This window comes from Zonotrichia albicollis, chromosome 6 (genome assembly GCF_047830755.1).
Source record: "Zonotrichia albicollis isolate bZonAlb1 chromosome 6, bZonAlb1.hap1, whole genome shotgun sequence".
Classification (NCBI taxonomy): domain Eukaryota; kingdom Metazoa; phylum Chordata; class Aves; order Passeriformes; family Passerellidae; genus Zonotrichia; species Zonotrichia albicollis.
Window position 1 is genome coordinate 48,074,016 of NC_133824.1, and position 17,731 is coordinate 48,091,746.

At 56.0% G+C, this 17,731-nt stretch overlaps 4 protein-coding genes across 10 annotated transcripts in view; 2 read left to right on the plus strand and 2 right to left on the minus strand.

The window, feature by feature from the left end:
• The first annotated feature begins 328 nt into the window (after nt 1–328).
• Nucleotides 329–5,392, plus strand: LOC102067398 (uncharacterized). The gene is made up of 17 exons (XM_074542193.1): nt 329–512; nt 593–775; nt 882–1,025; nt 1,099–1,242; nt 1,321–1,496; nt 1,583–1,811; nt 1,920–2,061; nt 2,139–2,257; nt 2,341–2,391; nt 3,376–3,741; nt 3,878–4,021; nt 4,110–4,235; nt 4,321–4,487; nt 4,558–4,705; nt 4,882–5,020; nt 5,101–5,219; nt 5,304–5,392. Exons 1-17 carry the CDS (start codon nt 443–445, stop codon nt 5,363–5,365), a joined length of 2,529 nt encoding a protein of 842 aa, XP_074398294.1. The 5' UTR covers nt 329–442; the 3' UTR covers nt 5,366–5,392.
• A 3,345-nt stretch (nt 5,393–8,737) lies between these two features.
• Nucleotides 8,738–11,688, minus strand: FEN1 (flap structure-specific endonuclease 1). 2 transcript variants are annotated; one of them, XM_074543635.1, is made up of 2 exons: nt 11,569–11,688; nt 8,738–10,886 (listed from the first exon to the last, which is right to left on the minus strand). In XM_074543635.1, the coding sequence occupies exon 2, from the start codon at nt 10,883–10,885 to the stop codon at nt 9,725–9,727; it is 1,161 nt and encodes a 386-aa protein (XP_074399736.1). In that variant the 5' UTR covers nt 10,886; nt 11,569–11,688; the 3' UTR covers nt 8,738–9,724. The 2 variants fall into 2 exon arrangements, with proteins under 2 accessions (XP_074399736.1, XP_074399737.1); XM_074543636.1 differs by lacking the exon at nt 11,569–11,688 and adding an exon at nt 11,465–11,563.
• TMEM258 (transmembrane protein 258) lies at nt 11,650–12,379 on the plus strand. The gene is made up of 3 exons (XM_074543651.1): nt 11,650–11,760; nt 11,853–11,962; nt 12,108–12,379. The coding sequence occupies exons 1-3, from the start codon at nt 11,758–11,760 to the stop codon at nt 12,232–12,234; spliced, it is 240 nt and encodes a 79-aa protein (XP_074399752.1). The 5' UTR covers nt 11,650–11,757; the 3' UTR covers nt 12,235–12,379.
• A 1,237-nt stretch (nt 12,380–13,616) lies between these two features.
• MYRF (myelin regulatory factor) overlaps nt 13,617–17,731 on the minus strand; it is a 52,208-nt gene continuing 48,093 nt past the window's right edge. For all 6 annotated transcript variants that reach the window (XM_026798665.2, XM_074543584.1, XM_026798666.2 and 3 more), the window contains 2 exons: nt 17,167–17,241; nt 13,617–16,968 (listed from right to left, as the gene is read on the minus strand). In XM_026798665.2, coding sequence (XP_026654466.1) covers nt 16,882–16,968; nt 17,167–17,241 — 162 coding nt within the window. In that variant the 3' untranslated portion in view covers nt 13,617–16,881. The remainder of the gene's footprint in view (nt 16,969–17,166; nt 17,242–17,731) is intronic.

A 17,731-nucleotide genomic window follows, 5' to 3' on the forward strand; every position in this document is an offset into this window, starting at 1 on the left:
GCAGGGCCCAGTATGACCTTCTCCACCAGTTTTCCTGGCACTGAAGTTACATTACCCAGGCTGGAGTTTCCTGGAAAAGTCCAAGCGGGGTACAGCTGGAGAATGTCCAGCAATGGAGCTCCTCAGGTTTCCAGGACCTTGGGTGGAAGACTGAGGTGGTTCCTTCTGGGACATAGTGGGATGAATCCCATCCAACATCACAGCCTCATGGATATTGAAGTGGTCCAAGTGGTCCCCAGTGATCGCAAATGGAAAATCACCGCCCTTCCTCCCCCGCTGGACACACAGATAAGCCAGCAGAGCTTGGCAGAGCCAGGGCAGCTGGGGGAGGGCAGGTGACGGGACAAGGACACTGGGAACAGCTAAAAGCGGAGAGGACGCCCAGAGAGCCGAATTCCTGCAGGACTCTGCCACCCTGAGTGGGTCAGCTGGCTCCAGAAGGATGCTTGGCATGGCTTTGGGCATCGGGGTCCTGCTGGCCCTGCTGGGCTGCACAGCCACCGAGGACTGTGGTGAGTGGCAGCCACCCATGGAGAACCAGGAGAGACCACGGATGGGACACGGGATCCCACTGACCTCCCCCTCTTTCCAGTGGCCCCGCAGGATAAGGTCTCCCAGCTGCTCCAGCGCATGGAGGAATCTGTAAATTATGAGGAGCCGGCGAATCCCAGTGTCCTGCTGGCCATGAACCTGGCTGGGGGGGACAGTGACGGTCCCATCCACAAGTGGCTGCTCGAGGAGATCAAGGAGGAGGCAGTGAAGAGAGCCCAGAAAGGTAGGCAGGGAAAGGAGGGAAGGCACCAGCTCCCTGGGGACCAGGTTTCTGCCAGTTCTTGGGGTGCCCAGCCCAGCACAGCCTGGCTGTCCCTTTGTCCCCACAGACATGACCTCAGGACAGGTGGCTCTGCATGTCCTCGCCCTCCTCTCCTCCTGCCAGGATCCCCAGCATGTCCATGCCCTGGAGCAGACCCTTGACCTGATCAGTGTCCTGCAGCAGAAAACAGATGAGGAGACGACCAAACTGGGTTTGTTGGGGCTTGGGGGTCTGGGGCTGTCACTGTCCCCACACCCTGTCATCTTGCCACTCTTTGCTTTCAGAGGCCGAGGGGATTCCCAAAACCACCCTGTACAGCCTGGGCCTGGACACCCTGGCCCTGTGCCTGGCTGAGGCAGATGGTGCTCAAAGGCCATCAGTGGCCCTGGCCAAGCAGCTGCTGAACCCCGAGAGACCCATCTCTGTGGGTAAGGAACTCCTCTGCTCCCACATTCCCACTGCTGCGGTCTATCCCGAGCCTTGGCGGTGACTCCAGGACCCCACAGACACCCAGGCCATGGTGGCACTGGCGCTGGCCTGTGTCTACGACCAAGTGGAGCTCCAAGACGTGCAGGATCTGCTCTGGGAGGCACTTCAGACAGTGAGCAACAGCTTCCTGGATGAGCAGGAGGAGAGGAACGGCATGATCGGGAATATCTACAGCATGGGGCTGGCCCTGCAGGTAGGGGAGGTGCCAGGGGAGTGTGGAGTCGCGGCCACCTGGTCCCATTCCCAGATGTGCCATTCCACATCCCACCCACTCCACAGGCACTGGAGGCCACAAGGAAGTTTTATGAACCACGGGACTGGGACTGTGCCCAGGCCTTCTCCAGGGTGTTGGCCCACGACTACCAGCAGCCCATGGCCATCGCCCAGGTGCTGCCAGCCCTGGTGGGCAGGTCCTACCTGGATGTGGCTGGCCTGGACTGTGCTGCCACCATGTCCCCAGGCCGACAGCTGCCCCTGCCCCCAGTGCTGGGGACACACGTACCCAGAGGTACGCCGGTCCCACCTGGAGTCACCCAGACCCCACAGGGATGATGTTCCCACCCTGTGCCCACTGAGGGTGTGCCAGGGGCCCACCCTGCCCTCTCTCCCTGCACAGCCCTCATCCAGGTGCATTACTGCATCACCAACAAGCTCCAGGGAATACAATTCCACAACTGCACCTCAGTGGAAGTCCCAAGTGGCTCCACTCTGCTCCTGGTGATGGAGGAGGCAGCAAAGAAGGACCCCCAAACCTTTAGGTGAGAGCCAGGGTGGCTTTGGAGGTGGGGTTTGCCATTTCCCCACCCAGCTCTGAGCCTCCTCAACTCTCCCACAGCTTCCAGACGGAGCAGACATTCTGGGGTCCCTATGTGACCTCCATCCACGGGCTGGCTGGCAGCACGGAGGACAGGACCTACTGGAAGTTCCTCAGTGCTGGGAACGCCCTCGAGGAAGGTGGGGAAGGGGGCCAGGGATGGTGCAGGGGAGTTTGTGATGGGGATCTCCATGTCCCAGCCTCACACATCCCTCTGCTGCAGGGGTTGGCACCTACAAACCACACGATGACGAGCACATCCAGGCCATCTTCAGCCGATACTGATGCCAGCAAGACACCCTGGACCCCTCCATGGAGCAATAAAGTGACATTCCAGCATGTCCTTGTGTGTGTGTGTGTGTGTGTGTGTCTGGGAGATAACACCGCTCACATCCCTTCTGTCTTCCTTCCTGCTTAATTCCATGAGCTCAGCTCCTCTCCTTCTCTTCCCCAGCACCACACACAAGCACAGCCTCACCCAAACTCCATGGAGTCAATTCCCTCCTGGACATCCACAAAGCCTTTCCCCAGCAGCCATGGGCCTGTTCCTCCAGGCACATTGCTGTGCTTCAGTTCAACCTATTCTGATCCCCACACAAGCTTTCATGGCATGGACCAGATGCAATTATCTCCATTTGATTATTACAACACCAATTAGCACCAGCCTCAGGCCAGCAGTTGCATTTCCTCAGGCCAGCAGTTGCATTTCCCCCCCGGAAATCCACAGGTGGTGGCCTGGGGTTTCAGCTGATTCTTATCTCGATTCTGTGACTCCATCTCTGGGCAGGAGACACCAGCACCTCCCAGCTGGGTCCCATTCCCTACTCCCACTGGGCCTTGTCCAGCCAGACCTTCAGCCTGGACCTGCTCCCAGCTGGACCCTTCTCACCCAAACCATTCTGTGGTTCCACAGACACTGTCTCCAGAAGGAGCTGGGAGGGACGGGATCCAAATTCTTCCCAACAGCCCAAGAACCAGCATCCACCATCTTCCACAATCTCCAGTACATGTGGATTTATCCCAGATATCAAACCATTCACACAGCAGCATCCCTCTGACTCAACCCATGGTGCTGGTGCCACCCTCCATGTCCTTCCGTGGCCACACAGATAAGGTGGCATCATGTGGAAGTGCCACAGGAAGTGTGGGTGGGCAGTGACCACAGGATGGCACCAGGAGCAGATAAAAGCAGAGGGCACAGCTGGAGAGACGAGTGCCTGCAGGACTCTGCTGCCCTGAGTGGATCAGCTCTCCTGAGGACAGAGGATGCCCAGCGTGGCTCACAGCATGGCAGTCCTGCTGGCCCTGGCAAGTGCCACGGTCATGCAGGGCTGCGGTGAGTGTCATTCCTCCTGCAGTGGCACCGCAGACAGACCGGTGACACTGCAGGGGGACGAGTGGATGCTGCACAGGGCTCCTGGTGACCTGCCCTCAGTGGCAGAGGGGTGCAATCACCACCTGGTCCAGAAGCTGCTGCACCGCATGGAGAAATCCGTCAAGTTTGACGAGGCACCGAACCCCAGCATCCTGCTGGCCATGAACCTGGCTGGAGCCACCCACGGCCACGTCCACAACTGGCTGCTCCAGGAGATAAAGAAGGATGCAGTGGAGAGAGCCCAGACAGGTGGGGAAGGGACAGGAGAACCCAGAGCGGGGGAGGGGGTGCGCCTGATCCCAGCAGACCCGTACTGCAGGCTCAGCACCGCCAGCTCCCAGGACACCACATCCCATCCCACCACTCTGTCCTCTTGTCCCCACAGATCTGACCTCGGGACAAGTGGCTCTGTACATCCTCGCCCTCCTCTCCTCCTGCCAGGACCCCCGAAGTGTCCATGCCATGGGGAAGACTATCAACCTGATCCCCATCCTGAAGCAGAAAATGAATGAGGAGATAAGCAAAAACGGTACACAGGGATGTGAGGGAAGGACTGGGGGGACTGGGGGGTGTCACCCTCACTGCACCCCATCAGCTCACCCCTCTTTGCCTTGCAGTGATCACCTGGTACACAGAGAGCCTGGACATCCTGGCCCTGTGCCTGGTGAAGGAATATGACAACCAAGATGCAGTCAGGGCTGTGGCAGAGGAGTTGCTGAAACATAAGAGCTCCCCCGATGTTGGTAAGGGAATCCTCCAGCCCCACTGTGCCACCTCCACTCCCAGAGGTGTCTCTGGGGCGCTGACAGTGACACTGGCATCCCACAGACACGGGGGCCATGGCGGTACTGGCGCTGGTGTGTGCCTACAACCACTCAGACAAGCAGCACCTGATCCATGATGCACTAAAGGCAGTGACCAACGATTTTCTGGATAAACAAGAAAAGCACAATGGGATGATCGGGAATATCTACAGCATGGGGCTGGCCCTGCAGGTATGGACAGGGGCTCTGGGGTCACAGTTCCACTCCCAGGCTGCTTGTCCACATTCCACCTCTTCCACAGGCTCTGGTGACCTCGAGTGAATTTTACGCCCCTCGGAAGTGGGACCGTGCCCAGGCCTTCAGCGTGGTCTGCAACCATGACTACCAACAGCCCATGGCCATAGCCCAGGTGCTGCCTCCCCTGGTGGGCAAGTCGTACCTGAACGCAGGTAGGTGGGGCTGTGCTGCCACCAATGGAATGTCCCCACGCCAACAGCTGCCCCTGTCTCCAGTGCTGGGGAGAACTGCAATTCCAGCCTGGAGCTGACCTCCTGTGGGTGACACTCCTGCCCTATGCCAGGCAGGGTGTGCCAGGTGCCCACCCTGCCCCTCTCCCCACCCGCAGCTTCCATCACGGTGCAGTTCTCCATCACCAACACGCTGAAGAATTACTTCCACTACTCCACCTCGGTGTGTGTCCCAGGTAACTCCACGCTGCTCCAGGTGATGAAGGTGGCAAGGAATGAGAAACCCGACATCTTTTGGTGAGAGCCAGAGGGTGGGAGAGAAGGGGAGGTGTTTGCATCCCCCCACCCAGCTCTGAGCTCACTCCCTTTGCCGGCAGCTTCAAGACACAGAAGACATCTTTGGGTCCCTTTGTGACCTCCATCCACGAGCTGGCTGGCAATGAAAACGAAAGGACCTACTGGCAGTTCCTCAGCTGCTGGAGTCCCCTCCAGGAAGGTGAGCACCCAGGGGGGTGTGGGGCACAAGGGGCTGTGCTTGGGGATCTCCATGACCCAGCCTCACACATCCCCTCTGCTGCAGGGGTTGGCACCTACAAACCGAAAAACTGGGAGCACATCCAGGCCATCTTCAGCACCTACTGATGCCAGCAAGACACCCTGGACCCCTCCATGGAGCAATAAAGTGACATTCCAGCATGTCCTTGTATGTGTGTGTGTGTGTGTGTGTCTGGGAGACAACACAGCTCACATCCCTTCTGTCTTCCTTCCTGCTTAATTCCATGAGCTCAGCTCCTCTCCTTCTCTTCCCCAGCACCACACACAAGCACAGCCTCACCCAAACTCCATGGAGTCAATTCCCTCTTGGACATCCACAAAGCCTTTCCCCAGCAGCCATGGGCCTGTTCCTCCAGGCACATTGCTGTGCTTCAGTTCAACCTATTCTGATCCCCACACAAGCTCTCATGGCATGAACCAGATGCAATTATCTCCATTTGATTATTACAACACCAATTAGCACCAGCCTCAGGCCAGCAGTTGCATTTCCTCAGGCCAGCAGTTGCATTTCCCCCCCCGGAAATCCACAGGTGGTGGCCTGGGGTTTCAGCTGATTCTTATCTCGATTCTGTGACTCCATCTCTGGGCAGGAGACACCAGCACCTCCCAGCTGGGTCCCATTCCCTACTCCCACTGGGCCTTGTCCAGCCAGACCTTCAGCCTGGACCTGCTCCCAGCTGGACCCTTCTCACCCAAACCATTCTGTGGTTCCACAGACACTGTCTCCAGAAGGAACTGGGAGGGACAGGATCCAAATTCTTCCCAACAGCCCAAGAACCAGCATCCACCATCTTCCACATCTCCAGTACATGTGGATTTATCCCAGACATGAAACCAGTCAGACTCAACCCATGGTGCTGGTGCCACCCTCCATGTCCTTCTGTGACCACACAGATAAGCTGGCACCATGTGGCAGTGCCACAGCTGGTGTAGGATATCAGGTGCTCCACTGGAGATGACATTCCTGCCCTGTGCTGCAAGGCATGTCCCGGGTACCCAGCCTGCCCCTCTCTCTCCTGCTAAATCCCATCTTGATGCAGTTCTCCATCACCAACACGCTCCACAGAAAACACTTATGCTGCTCCACCTCAGGGCTTTGGTTGCTTGCTTTTAGTAGGATTCACAGGGATCATTTTCGTTGTAGTTTGTGGCACAGCCCTGGCCTTGGATTGAGGATGGGAATGCTGTGGATAACACAGACATGTTTTGTGGTTACTGAGCTTTTCCTCCTGCAGTACCCTGCAGTGTCCCATGGGTGTCATGTCCCATCCATGTCCCCAGCTCTGTCAGCCAGGAGGTGAGACCATCATCCTCCTCCTCATCACTGTGTCCTACTTGCCTGAGAATCTTTCCATCTGTTCTGCTCCAGAGGGCCACCATTGCCCACATGGAGCCCTTTGCTCCTGGAAGCCCTGGGGGGCCCTGTGAGCGCTGGGGCGAGGCGTGGCTGTGATGTCACACAGGTGTCCCCCCCGCAGCACTGTGACATCAGCACGGTGTCTCTACAGGACACGTGCCACCACCCCTGGCTCCCAGTGCGGCCACGATGGGACACGGATGAAGCCATGAGTTTCCTGCTCCCCTCGCTCGTCCTGCTGGTGGCCAGTACGGCCGTCCTGCTGGCCGCCCGCATTTGGAAGGCGCGGAAGCGCCTCGGGAGCCGGGCCGGGGCGTCGCGGTGCTGCCGAGCGGCCCCGGGGGCTCCCGGTGCCCCCCGGGCTGAGGAGCCCCCTGCGCACGGCCCGGCTGCCCCGCAGAGCCCCCTGTACATCCCCTGCGGCTGCGGCCCCTGCTGCACCCCCTGCGCGACAGCGGCGCGGGAGCTGCAGGACCTGGTGACGCCGCTGTGGCCCGAGGTGTCCTTCCCGCGGGACGCAGAGATGTGGCAGCTGTCGTGGGAGGATCTGGAGCAGCTGCTGGAGCAAGGCCGCCTGCCCTGCTGCGCCTCCTGCAGCTCCTGCAGCTCCTCCAGCTCCTCTGAGAGCCCCCAGCCGTCCAGGAGCCCAACAAGAGCCCAGATCTGCAGGAAAACATCTGCCGCTGGAAAAGGCTCAGTCCTCCGCAGAACCCGACGCTGGCTGAGATCCTCCTCCATTCCAAGAATGTCCATCCCTCGGAAAGGCTCCTCCATTTCCATGCAGACCCTCTGTGACCTGGGTTGTGCTCCAACTGGAACCTGGCCTGTTCCTGCCAAGCAGCAAGTGGAAGTGTCCTGGAGCCGCCGGTGCCCAATCCATGGCTGCCAGGATCCTGCGGCGGAGCCATCGGGGCAGACGCTCCGCATGCTGCTGGACAAGAGGCTCCGGCAGCAAAGGCAGCTGCTCTCGTGTCAGGAACAGGACCTCCACAGGTCCCTGGAGCTGGCTGCGGAGGACGAGGCTAAGGAAGATCTTCCCACCTGGGATGTTTATAGCAAAGGTCTCCATCCCTGCCAGAGCCACCATGAGATCCGCTGGACCCCAGATGGAGGAGCCCACATGGACAGGTCTCCCTGCTGCTTCGGAGCCGTGGCTATCGACAGAACTCACCAGATACCCACAGCCAGGAAAAGACGGGAAATACAACTGGGAGCCCGAGCCATTCCAGCAAAGCATTCCCAGCAGCAAGTGTCCCTGAGCCGCCGGTGCCCGATGCACGGCTCCCAGGGTGCAGCAGCTCCACAGCAGAGAACCCTGCGGGCAGTGCTGCACAAGAGGCTCCAGCGGGAATGGAAACGCAAGGGAGTTCTCAGGAGATGGCTGTCACGGATCCAGGATGCAGCTCGTGGCACCAGCTGGCACACTCTGTAGCGTTCTTCCTGCTGGATAAACTCAGGGTTTCCCAAAAAGCTGTCTGGGAGTTCCCACTGCTCTGCTTTCTACTGGGACAGGGCTCCTTTCTTCCCAGGAGCTGGCACATACTGGGCTTGGCTTGAGGGTGGGAATGCTGTGGGTAACACATGGGGCATGGTACAGCCAGCTGGAAAACTGGGATGAAGAAGTTGAAAATTCATTTAATTAGAACTAAGAGGTGGAAGAGGGGGAAAGGTGGAAAATATTCCAGTCTTCCCACGGGGAGACTGCCCACACCTGAGAGCCCCAAATCCCCCGTGCCCTCTCTGACTGGCTCTGCTGGGTCCCTGGCTTCCCACAGCACAGAGTGGAACTGGAATTCATTAATAACAATGTCAGTGCCAGAAGCAGTGGGAATCTTTGTTTGGAATGAGAAATGGAGGAGGAGTGAAATACCACGAAACACCAGAGAGTGTAGAGAGTGGGTGGAAAAGCAGCTTTTAGAATTGGTAAATTTCCCAGACTTATTTCCAGATATTATTATTTTAAAGTAATTTTTTATCCCTCCACCACAAAACCATTACTGTACCTATGAAAATATCTGGAAATAAAAGAGAAATACTTAATTTAAAAACTTCTGGAAAAAAAACAATTGTAGATTGAAACATGTAAGAGAATCCACAGCAAGGAAACATAAATCCCAATTTTAGTAAGATAATGCATAATAAATATTAAAGATTAATTTCCCCACAAAACAAGCCAGCTTCTTATTGTCCAAACTGGCAAAGAGCAGACTCACGGATTTTGATGTCTATGAAGCATCCAGAGAGCTCAAACTGGAAATCTTTGTGTTCCAGAATCCGAATGGTTTTTCGGCTGTTACAGAATTCCCTCTAAAACTGGGATTTTCATTTAAAAACACGGTTTAAGCCACTTCTCTGGAGAAAGAGAAACAGTGTCTTTGAGTTCAAATTTTATTCTGGAAAAAAAAACCCATCCCATGGCTCTGACAAGCAAAACACTACAGAAAATACAGAATAAAATAAGAAATAAAAGGTTTTAATTCCAATCCGGGGACCTGTAAGTGTGTACAACATGGAAAAATGCCTCTGGAATTCAGGGACTAAGAGGCTGCAGTTCTAGGCTTATGGATATTTTCATTTTTAAGCATTTCTAAGCGAATTTCAGGCTGGGAGAGCTGCAGTCTGGGCTCAGCTTTCCCTGGATTATGCACTAAAAGAGGGCCAGGACCTTGCTGGAATTGAGATCACAACTGGGTTTTGAATAAGGAGAGTGACCATGAAAAGGGAAGGAAAAACCTTAATGAATTCTCTTTAAAGGGAGAATTTTACCTCATTGCTTGAAGCCTCCTTCCCAATTCCAGCTTGCCTTCCACTCCTATCACTCAAGCAAGTTTCTGCTTGCATCTACCTTTTCTGGGATGGATGGGATCAGGCTGAAATCTAACTTCTCCTGGGTCTGCTCTGGAGCTGTGCAGCTTTGGAATTCTGAAATCTGGGAGTGTTTGTGCCCAGAAGCCGTTCCACTCTGCCGGCCTCACCCATCCCTTCCCAGCACTAACACGCAGCACTGACACACAACTGCCATTACTCTAAAATTCCTCATTAAGCCCTCCAAAAACCCAGTCCCAGAGGTCTGTGTGCGCCCAATGTGATTATTTTGCCTTTTTAGTCTTTGTGGCCGGGGTGCCGTTGGGCTTGGAGTTGCTCTTGGCTTTCTTCTTGGCCCCTCCCTTGGGCTCCGGCTCCTTGCGCTTGGCCGAGGTGATGGAGCCGGTGACCTTGAAGAAGTCGTCGAGCCGGCCCTGGGTGCTCCCCTGGCGGCTCTTGCTCAGCCTCTTGATGCCGTTGCGGATGCGCTCCTCGTTGAACTGCTTCTCCCCGCACATGAACTGCACCAGCTGCTCCTCGTCCGGCTCGCTCCACTTCAGCTCCACGGCCTCGGGATCGATCACGTCGGGCTCCAGGAAGAGCTTCTGCGCCTCCTTGTGCAGCCAGTTCTCGGGCAGGGGGTACTTCTTGGTGTCGAGCTGCTGCACGATCCTCTCGATGGATTTGTGCTCCCGGATGAGCTCCACAGCGCGCTTCGGCCCGATGCCGCGGATGCTGCCGCAGTAGTCGCAGCCCAGCAGGATGCACAGGTCCACAAACTGCTCCCAGGTCAGCTGCAGGTCCTGCAGGATCCGGTTCAGGTGGAACTCCTGGATGGGCAGCTTCTTGGTCTCGCTGGCCGTGAGGTGCCGCATCAGCACGGGGCTGCCGAAGGTGAGGCAATCCATGTCCTCCGTGGCGGCGGCGTACACCTTGCCGGCCTTCACCAGGGCGGCGCAGCTGGCCTCTGCCTCGCCGGGGGCCTCCACGTAGGGAATTCCCATCAGCGCCAGCAGCTTCTTGCACTCCTGCGTGTGCTGCGGGGTCACCTTGACCAGCCTCTTGCTGTACTTCTCGATGTTCTCCTCCTCCCCGGCCTCCTGCGCTTCCTGCAGGTGCTTCTCCGCCTCGGCGCGGCGTTCCGTGCGCTTGGCCAGCTCCCCGGATTTCAGCTGCGGGGGCTTCCCGTCGAACACGTACACGGGCTTGATGCCATTCTCCACCATGCGGATGGTGCGGTAGAACATTCCCATCAGGTGGCTGGTGGTCTCCCCGTCCTCGTTCTGGAGCACGTCGGCTCCCTGCCGCACGGCGATCAGGAACTGGTAGATGCTCATGGAGGCGTCGATGGCCACTTTCCGGCCGAAGTAGGACTTGATGTCGTTCTCCCGGATGGCCCCGGGAGCCACGTCGGCAATAAGCTTGGCCAAGCCATGGATTCCCATCCTGGGGAAGGGAAAAGGGGGATGTTGAGAGCAGGCTCTGCGTGAGGAATGTTGGGCCACCCAAGGAGGGGGAAGCAAAGAGGGCACTGCTTCCCCTGCAAACCATCACTCCAAGTGCTGTGGCCTCTACTGGCAGCCCTTATCCCGAGTCCTGCTTCAGGCCACCCTTATCCCTCACCACTCCCTCTCGGCCCGTCATTACTCCCCTTCCAACCTCTATCCCTCCCATCCCAATCCCCTTCCCCAAAATTCGATTATCTCCACCATTATAACCATCTAGATCCCATCACCTCCCCATTTTTATCTCCTTATTTCCCAGCTCCCCAGGCCTGCCATCAACCCGTTCCATCGGCCTCAGATCCTCCGTTTCCCTCAGCCACCATTACCTCCTCAGATTCGTTCTCCCTCAGACGCCATTCCCCCTCAGAGCTTCCGTCTCCCCTCAGATCCCCGTTATCCCTCAGCGATTCCCCCTCAGAGCCCCCGTTTCCCCTCAGATCCCCGTTCGCACTCAAACGCCATTCTCCCTCAGAGCTCCCGTTTCCCCTCAGATCCCCGTTGCCCCTCAGACGCCATTACCCTTCGGAGCTCCCGTTTCCGCTCAGATCCCCGTTATCCCTCAGCCATTCCCCCTCAGAGCCCCCATTTCCCCTCAGATCCCCCCGTTATCCCTCAGCCATTACCCGGCCGCTCGCGCGCCGCCGCTCCCGCGCTCCGCCGCCGAGCCCGCTGGGAGCCGCCGCCGACCAATAGGGAAGCGGCTGGCTCTCGCTGCGCCTCGTTCCCGCCCTCACTTCCACTTCCGGCGGCGGAGGGGGGCGGTCGTGCGGCGGTGGGAGCGAAGCCGACGTGTCGCAGCAGGGACCGGCGACATGGTGAGGGCGGGGATGGGGGGAACCGGGGGTTGCCACAGGGGGTCCGGCCCGGTGGCGGCCCGGCCCCGCTGAACACCGCCGTGTCCCCGCAGGAGCTGGAGGCGATGAGCAGATACACGAGCCCGGTGAACCCGGCCGTGTTCCCGCACCTCACAGTGGTGCTGCTGGCCATCGGCATGTTCTTCACCGCCTGGTTCTTCGTGTATCCCCGCGGCTGAGCGCAAGGTCCCCTTGCTGTGCCTCCCAATCCCGGATTATCTCCGTGATTCCCGGGGGCAGGGGAGCGGGTGGGGGTCCCCTCGCCTTGCTGTGCCTCTGTTTTATCACCTTAACCCCCGGCCTGGCAGCTACGAGGTGACATCCACCAAGTACACCCGGGACATCTACAAGGAGCTGCTGATCTCGCTAGTGGCATCGCTCTTCATGGGTTTCGGCGTCCTGTTCCTGCTGCTCTGGGTCGGGATCTACGTCTGAACCCCCCGGGGGGCGTGGATGGGGGATTCGGGAAAGCTCTTTTTATATTTCTTTTGTATTTCAAGAAGAAAACGCCTGTAGCAGGTGTGGTCTGCGACAGGCAGTGACCCACAGGTGAATAAAGGTGGCTCTGTGACACACCTGACTGGCGACTGCTGGTTTGTCTATTTTTTTGTCTTTTTTTTTTTTTTAAACCTGGCTTTTCCAAAGGGCTTGGGTAGAATTAAGGGAAGTCTAAGGCTGGAAAAGCCCTCTAGGATCACCCAGTCCAACCACTCCTCCAGCACTGCCAAGGCCACCACTAACCCATGTCCCCAAGTGCCACACCCACACAGCATTTAAATCCCTCCAGAGATGGAGACTCCACCTCTGGAGCCTGTTCCATGAAGGAATTTTTCCCAATGCCCAACCTAAACCTCTCCTGGTGCAGCTTGAGGCTGTTTCCTCTTGTCCTGTCACTTTCTCTGGGAGAAGAGACCAATCCTACCTGGCTGCACACTCCTGGCAGGGAGTTGAGCAGAGTGGAAAGGTCCCTCCTGAGCCTCCCTTTCTCCACATTGGCACAAGATCTTTGCGATCTTGGGTACTTTGGGACGTGGCCAGTGTTATCCCGGGTTTCTGTGCTGTGTGTGGTCACAGGTGTTCCACTGCCACCTTGTGTCCTGGCTGTGCAAAATAAACTCTAAATATGCTTTTGATCCCTCAGCCTTCTTTGCTGTCACATCTCCTCACCCCTTTTTTTGGGTGTTCTCATCCCTAACCAGGAGTTTTGTGGTGCTGGGTGTGCCCTTCATTAATTCCTGAATTAACTGCCTGGCCTAGAAACAAGGAATTGATTTATATGTCCGCAAGAGGCAGGTTGGAATTTTAGCCCAGCTTTCAAACCATTCCACTTCCAAATCACAAATCCAAGCCCCGATTTCCCATTTGGGAAGGAAGATTTCCTTCTGTGGACTTTTGGATGCTTTTGGATCTGAGTCTGCCCTCTGAAGTGAGCAATGTGATGTCAGAGGCAGGTTTCCCTTTTCTTTTTCCTTCCTTTCTTCCTTTTCCCCTCCTTTTTTCTTTTTCCTCCTTTCTTTGTCCTTTTGCTTTCTTTTTCCTTTTCCCTTTGTCCATTTATCCTTTGTTTTCCCTCTTTATTTTCTTCATTTTTCTCCTACTTCCTTCATTTTCTCTTCCTAATTTCTTTCCCCTTCGTCCTTTCTTTTTCCTCCTTCCTTTCTCCTTTTTTCCCCTTTCCAAAGAACCTTGACTGGGCATATCCAGAAACTTCTGCTGATTAAAGAGAGACTTGGAATTTTCCCCATCCCATGGGCGGTTTTACAGCCATTCACCTGAGTTATTCCATCAGAAAGGGAGGAAAACACCAGGAGCCATCCTTGGATACAAAGCAGTATTTATATATTTTATTCATATGGGCACATTTACCTCCAGCATAAAACAAAGTCTAAATAAGCAAAACAAAACAAACAAACAAAAAAATATCCGGGGAATCCGGAAACTCAGCCCTCAAATTCAGCAAAATATAAATATAAATCAGGAAGAAAAGAGGGAAACCACGCTTGTTCCCCACACATAAAAACCAGGAATCAATAATAACCTGCTACAAATGCAACTCTACGAACTGGCTGGCAAAATACAGTGATTAAAGCTGTGGCAGCAACATTAAAACCAACAAAATTAGTGCTTTACGTGGTGTTTTTTTTTCCTTAATTCTTCCAGTGGTGCCATAGTCTCTATTTACAGGCTTTAAGCTCCAACAGTAGGACAGAAGAGTTGGGAATTTGCTTTTGAAACAACTCCCAAACAGCCTCGTTCTCCACCCTCTTGTCTTCCTTCCCGCCAGGAATGTCTCTTTGCTGCTGGATGGGGAGGGATTTCCCCAGGCTGGAGAGGGAAGGCCTGATTGTGAACTCTCTTGGTACTGATTGGGGACAGGGGAGGGGCAGAGATGCGTTTTGGGGGGGAAATCCATGCACACAGCTGTTTCCACGGGCCTGGAAGCAATTCCATGACTCCTTCATTTTACAATTCTGAGCCCCTTTGGGGCTCGTTCCTGCCTCGCAGGGTAGCAGCCGATGGATGATTTTTACCATGGAATCCTGGAATGGTTTGGGTGGGAAGGGACCTTAAAGCCCATTCAGTCCCACTCCCTGCCATGGGCAGGGACACCTTCCACTGGTCCAGGCAGCTCCAAACCCATCCAACATGTCCTGGAACACTTCCAGGGATGGAACATCCAAAACTTCTCTGGGCAACCTGTGCCACTTTTAAGACATAAGGTACTATTGACACTAAAAGCTTCATCCTGAATCCCTGTCCTCTCCTGATGCCAGGGATTGCTGCCAGCTCCATGTGGGTAGGGCTGACTTTGGCACTCCAGGAATTGCCACATCCCAGTTAAACCACCCGGGCACCATGTCTGAGGCAGCCTTTGGGAATATATGTGGGAAAACACTGTTCCTTGGGGCTGTTCCACAAGGAAAAAGGCACTAGAGATGTTTCCAGGCACTTGGTGTGTTGGGAATCTCCTCAAATCCCATGGCTGAGCATCCTGGGGACACCTGAGAGATCCCAACTTCCTCCTGGGCCACCACTGATTGATTCCTTCCCTCAGGAGTGGGGTGGAATGTACTGGAGTGTCTTGGCTGAGGGGGGTGGTGATTGCAGGCTCTGGCCCCCCAAAATTCCCTGTTTCCTCTTCCAGGAGCTTTTATCCCAGCTCAGCATCACTCACCTGAGGAAGGACGTGCCAGCCTGGGCCACTGATTGCCAAGGGAACAACAAACCTGCCAAGGAAGTCACTTCCCAGTTTAAAACCAGGAAAAATCGCTCAGGGCAGGTGGAGGGAAAAGCACTCAGCTACATCCAGGTGTTTCCTTCTCAATTTTAGGGAAAAATAAAGAATCCTGCTGAGCATAGAGCCTCCCTGCTTGTGCATAGGCATTCCCAGGCCTTGGGGTGTCCTGTTGTCCCACTGAGCTCCCCAAAACTGGGTTTTCCAACTGCTTGGGTGCTCGGAATGCCCTGCTCACCCACTATTCCCTGCTTCCCAGGACTCAGTGGATTTTAGTAACTATAGTTCAGTGTTTCCAGGCCTTGAAACCTCCCTACAAACAGTTCTTGGGGGCAGATGCCAAATCCAAGTGACATCACCAGGAATTTCAGGGCTGCTTCGCTGGGATAAGCTCAGGAGCGGGATGATGGGAGACAAAACCAGATGTGCCCTGGAACCACCACTTTACCTGGATGAAACCCATCTGTTTTTCCAGAGCAGCTTTAGAGCATCCTTAGGATCAGCATGTGGCATTCCCCCTCACTTGTTTCCTCAGGGAAATCCACCTTGGAATACCCTGGAGGTGGCTGAGCCTCCAGGAACGCAGACAACTCCTCTGCAGCACAAGGAGCAGGACGGGGAGAGGGAAGCACAGGGAGCCACTTGGCTTTCCCACAGGACACACCTGGCTCAATGGGGCCAGAAGGAAATTCCTGTTTTTTTTCCAGCTTAAACCCCACAAGACTTCAGTAGTTTAGCAATTTAAGGACTTGTAACAGTAAAATATCCCAAATCCCCCCAGCACAGCGCTGTGAGGGCAGAGACAGGCTGCAGCTGCTGCCATCCCAACTTTTGGGAGAACACCATCCCTCTCCTGAGGCAGAGATCCTGCCTGGACACAGATCCTGGTGCTCCCAGGGACTTGGCCTTGCTCTGCAGGGCACTCCAGGCTTTGCCAGTGCTGCACATCTGGGCAGAGGTTGGCACTGGCTCCAGAGCCGACCAGGCAGCTCCGCACACGCCGCTTCCAAGCGGACAAAAACGGATCCTACCACACTGAATGTGGGTAGGTCCTGGTCATTTGTCACCCCTGGCTTGGGGACAAGTGTCCCCAGGTGTGACACAGCCTCAGCAGCAGCTTGAGTGGGGGTTTTATCCATCCAGACATGGATATCCCACATGGATATGGGATTTAAGAGCACAAAGAAGAGGGGGGATGACGTCGAAGCTGCTCCTTCTCTGGTTGTTCCTAGAGGAACGTGTCCATTGGCAGGTCCGGGAGTCTCTGGGAAGTCCGTGGGAAGTGGCCCTGGGCCAAGCAGAAGGAACAGCAACTCCAGTGTAGAACTTCCAGTAGGTCCAGGCACAGCCATCCTTTCCAGGCCAAACTCCAGCGTTTGGCCCTTGGAAAGGGCTCCAGTGTTGAAGCAATTCCAGTGTTGTGAAGAACTGATGTGGGACATCTGGGAGCACCAGGTGGGGCTCCTGTCCACGGAAGGAGCACCCCTCTGAGATGTGGCAGAGCTGTCCACGCTCAGTGCTGTGTGATGCTTCCAAATCCAGTGTTGGAAGGGGAGGGGGAAGCAATGGAGGACACAAACATCCCCCTAAGGGAAGGACAGGGGTGTGGGATGCTGGGAATCGGTGCGAGGTCCCCCCAGGAGCCACCACAGGGCTGGTGGTGGCTTTTAGGTCCTGTGTGTCCTGAGCTTCAGTGTCTCCAGCCATCACCATTCCAGCTCCGGAGCTGCCGCAGGACACGGGGGTGAGGCGGGGCTGGGGGCCAGCGGAGCAGGGAATTCGGGAGGCTCCCAGTGGCACCAGTTCCCCTCCTGTCTCCGAGCAGAGGGCACTGGTGCTGCCGGGACTCACTCACAGAGCCAGTAGAACTGGAAGTAATAGTCAGTGAAGAGGTGCCCCAGCTGCTCCAGGGAAGTGCTGCAGTCGGCTCGGCCCTAGGAACGGGAAAAGCAGCTTAGAGAGAGAGGGGTGCCACTCCAAGGGTGGAATTCTGCCTGGATTATGGGCTGGGTAGGGACAGATCATCTTCCTACCACCCACAGGACTGTGGGAAGCTCCTGCATTTCCCACATTCCATAAATCCCCCATTTCTCTCCTTCCCACGTGCCCCTGGACCAGCTGCGGGTACTCACCGGCTGCGCCACTCGGAAGTGGTAGGAAAACTCTCGGAAGGACAGCATCACCAGGGGCCAGCGGTGCGAGGTGTCCTGGGGAGGGAAGGGGACAGCTGGTCAGGGATCAGCCTGGGGGATGGCCTCCAGGCTGGATCTGGGAGGAAATCCACAGCCTCCTGCTGTCAAGTGACCCCATGGATGATTCCTGGAGCACAAGTGGGATGAGGAAGGGCTCTGGGAGCTGGAGGGGCTCAGCTGGGAGGAAAGGAGGCTCCAGATGGACCTTCAGGCTCTACTGGAAGTAGAGATGGTCCAGGTGGACCTACTGGAAGTTCTACATAACTCCCTGACAGGAGAGGGCAGCCAGGTGGGATCAGGCTCTGCTCCCAGGGAACCAAGGACAGGATGAGAGGAAACGGCCTCAAGCTGTGCTAGGGAGGTTTAAGTTGGGTATTAGGGAAAATTCCTTCATGGGAATTCCTTCACGGGAAGGGCTGCCTTGTTCCCTGTGGGAATAAATTGAGGGGTGGAAGGGGAGCAGCAGTGGAGTCCCCACTCCTGGAGGGATTTAAAAGCCGCGTGG

Excerpts from the sequence above, each read along its gene's own strand:
- LOC102067398 (XM_074542193.1), top strand. The coding sequence starts at position 443 with ATGCTTGGCATGGCTTTGGGCATCGGGGTCCTGCTGGCCCTGCTGGGC. Across the intron at positions 2,392-3,375 it reads GCACATCCAGGCCATCTTCA|GACAGAGGATGCCCAGCGTG; the intron begins GCCGATACTGAT and ends AGCTCTCCTGAG. Across the intron at positions 4,022-4,109 it reads TGAGGAGATAAGCAAAAACG|TGATCACCTGGTACACAGAG; the intron begins GTACACAGGGAT and ends TTTGCCTTGCAG.
- FEN1 (XM_074543635.1), bottom strand. The coding sequence starts at position 10,885 with ATGGGAATCCATGGCTTGGCCAAGCTTATTGCCGACGTGGCTCCCGGG.
- TMEM258 (XM_074543651.1), top strand. Across the intron at positions 11,963-12,107 it reads TTCACCGCCTGGTTCTTCGT|CTACGAGGTGACATCCACCA; the intron begins GTATCCCCGCGG and ends CCGGCCTGGCAG.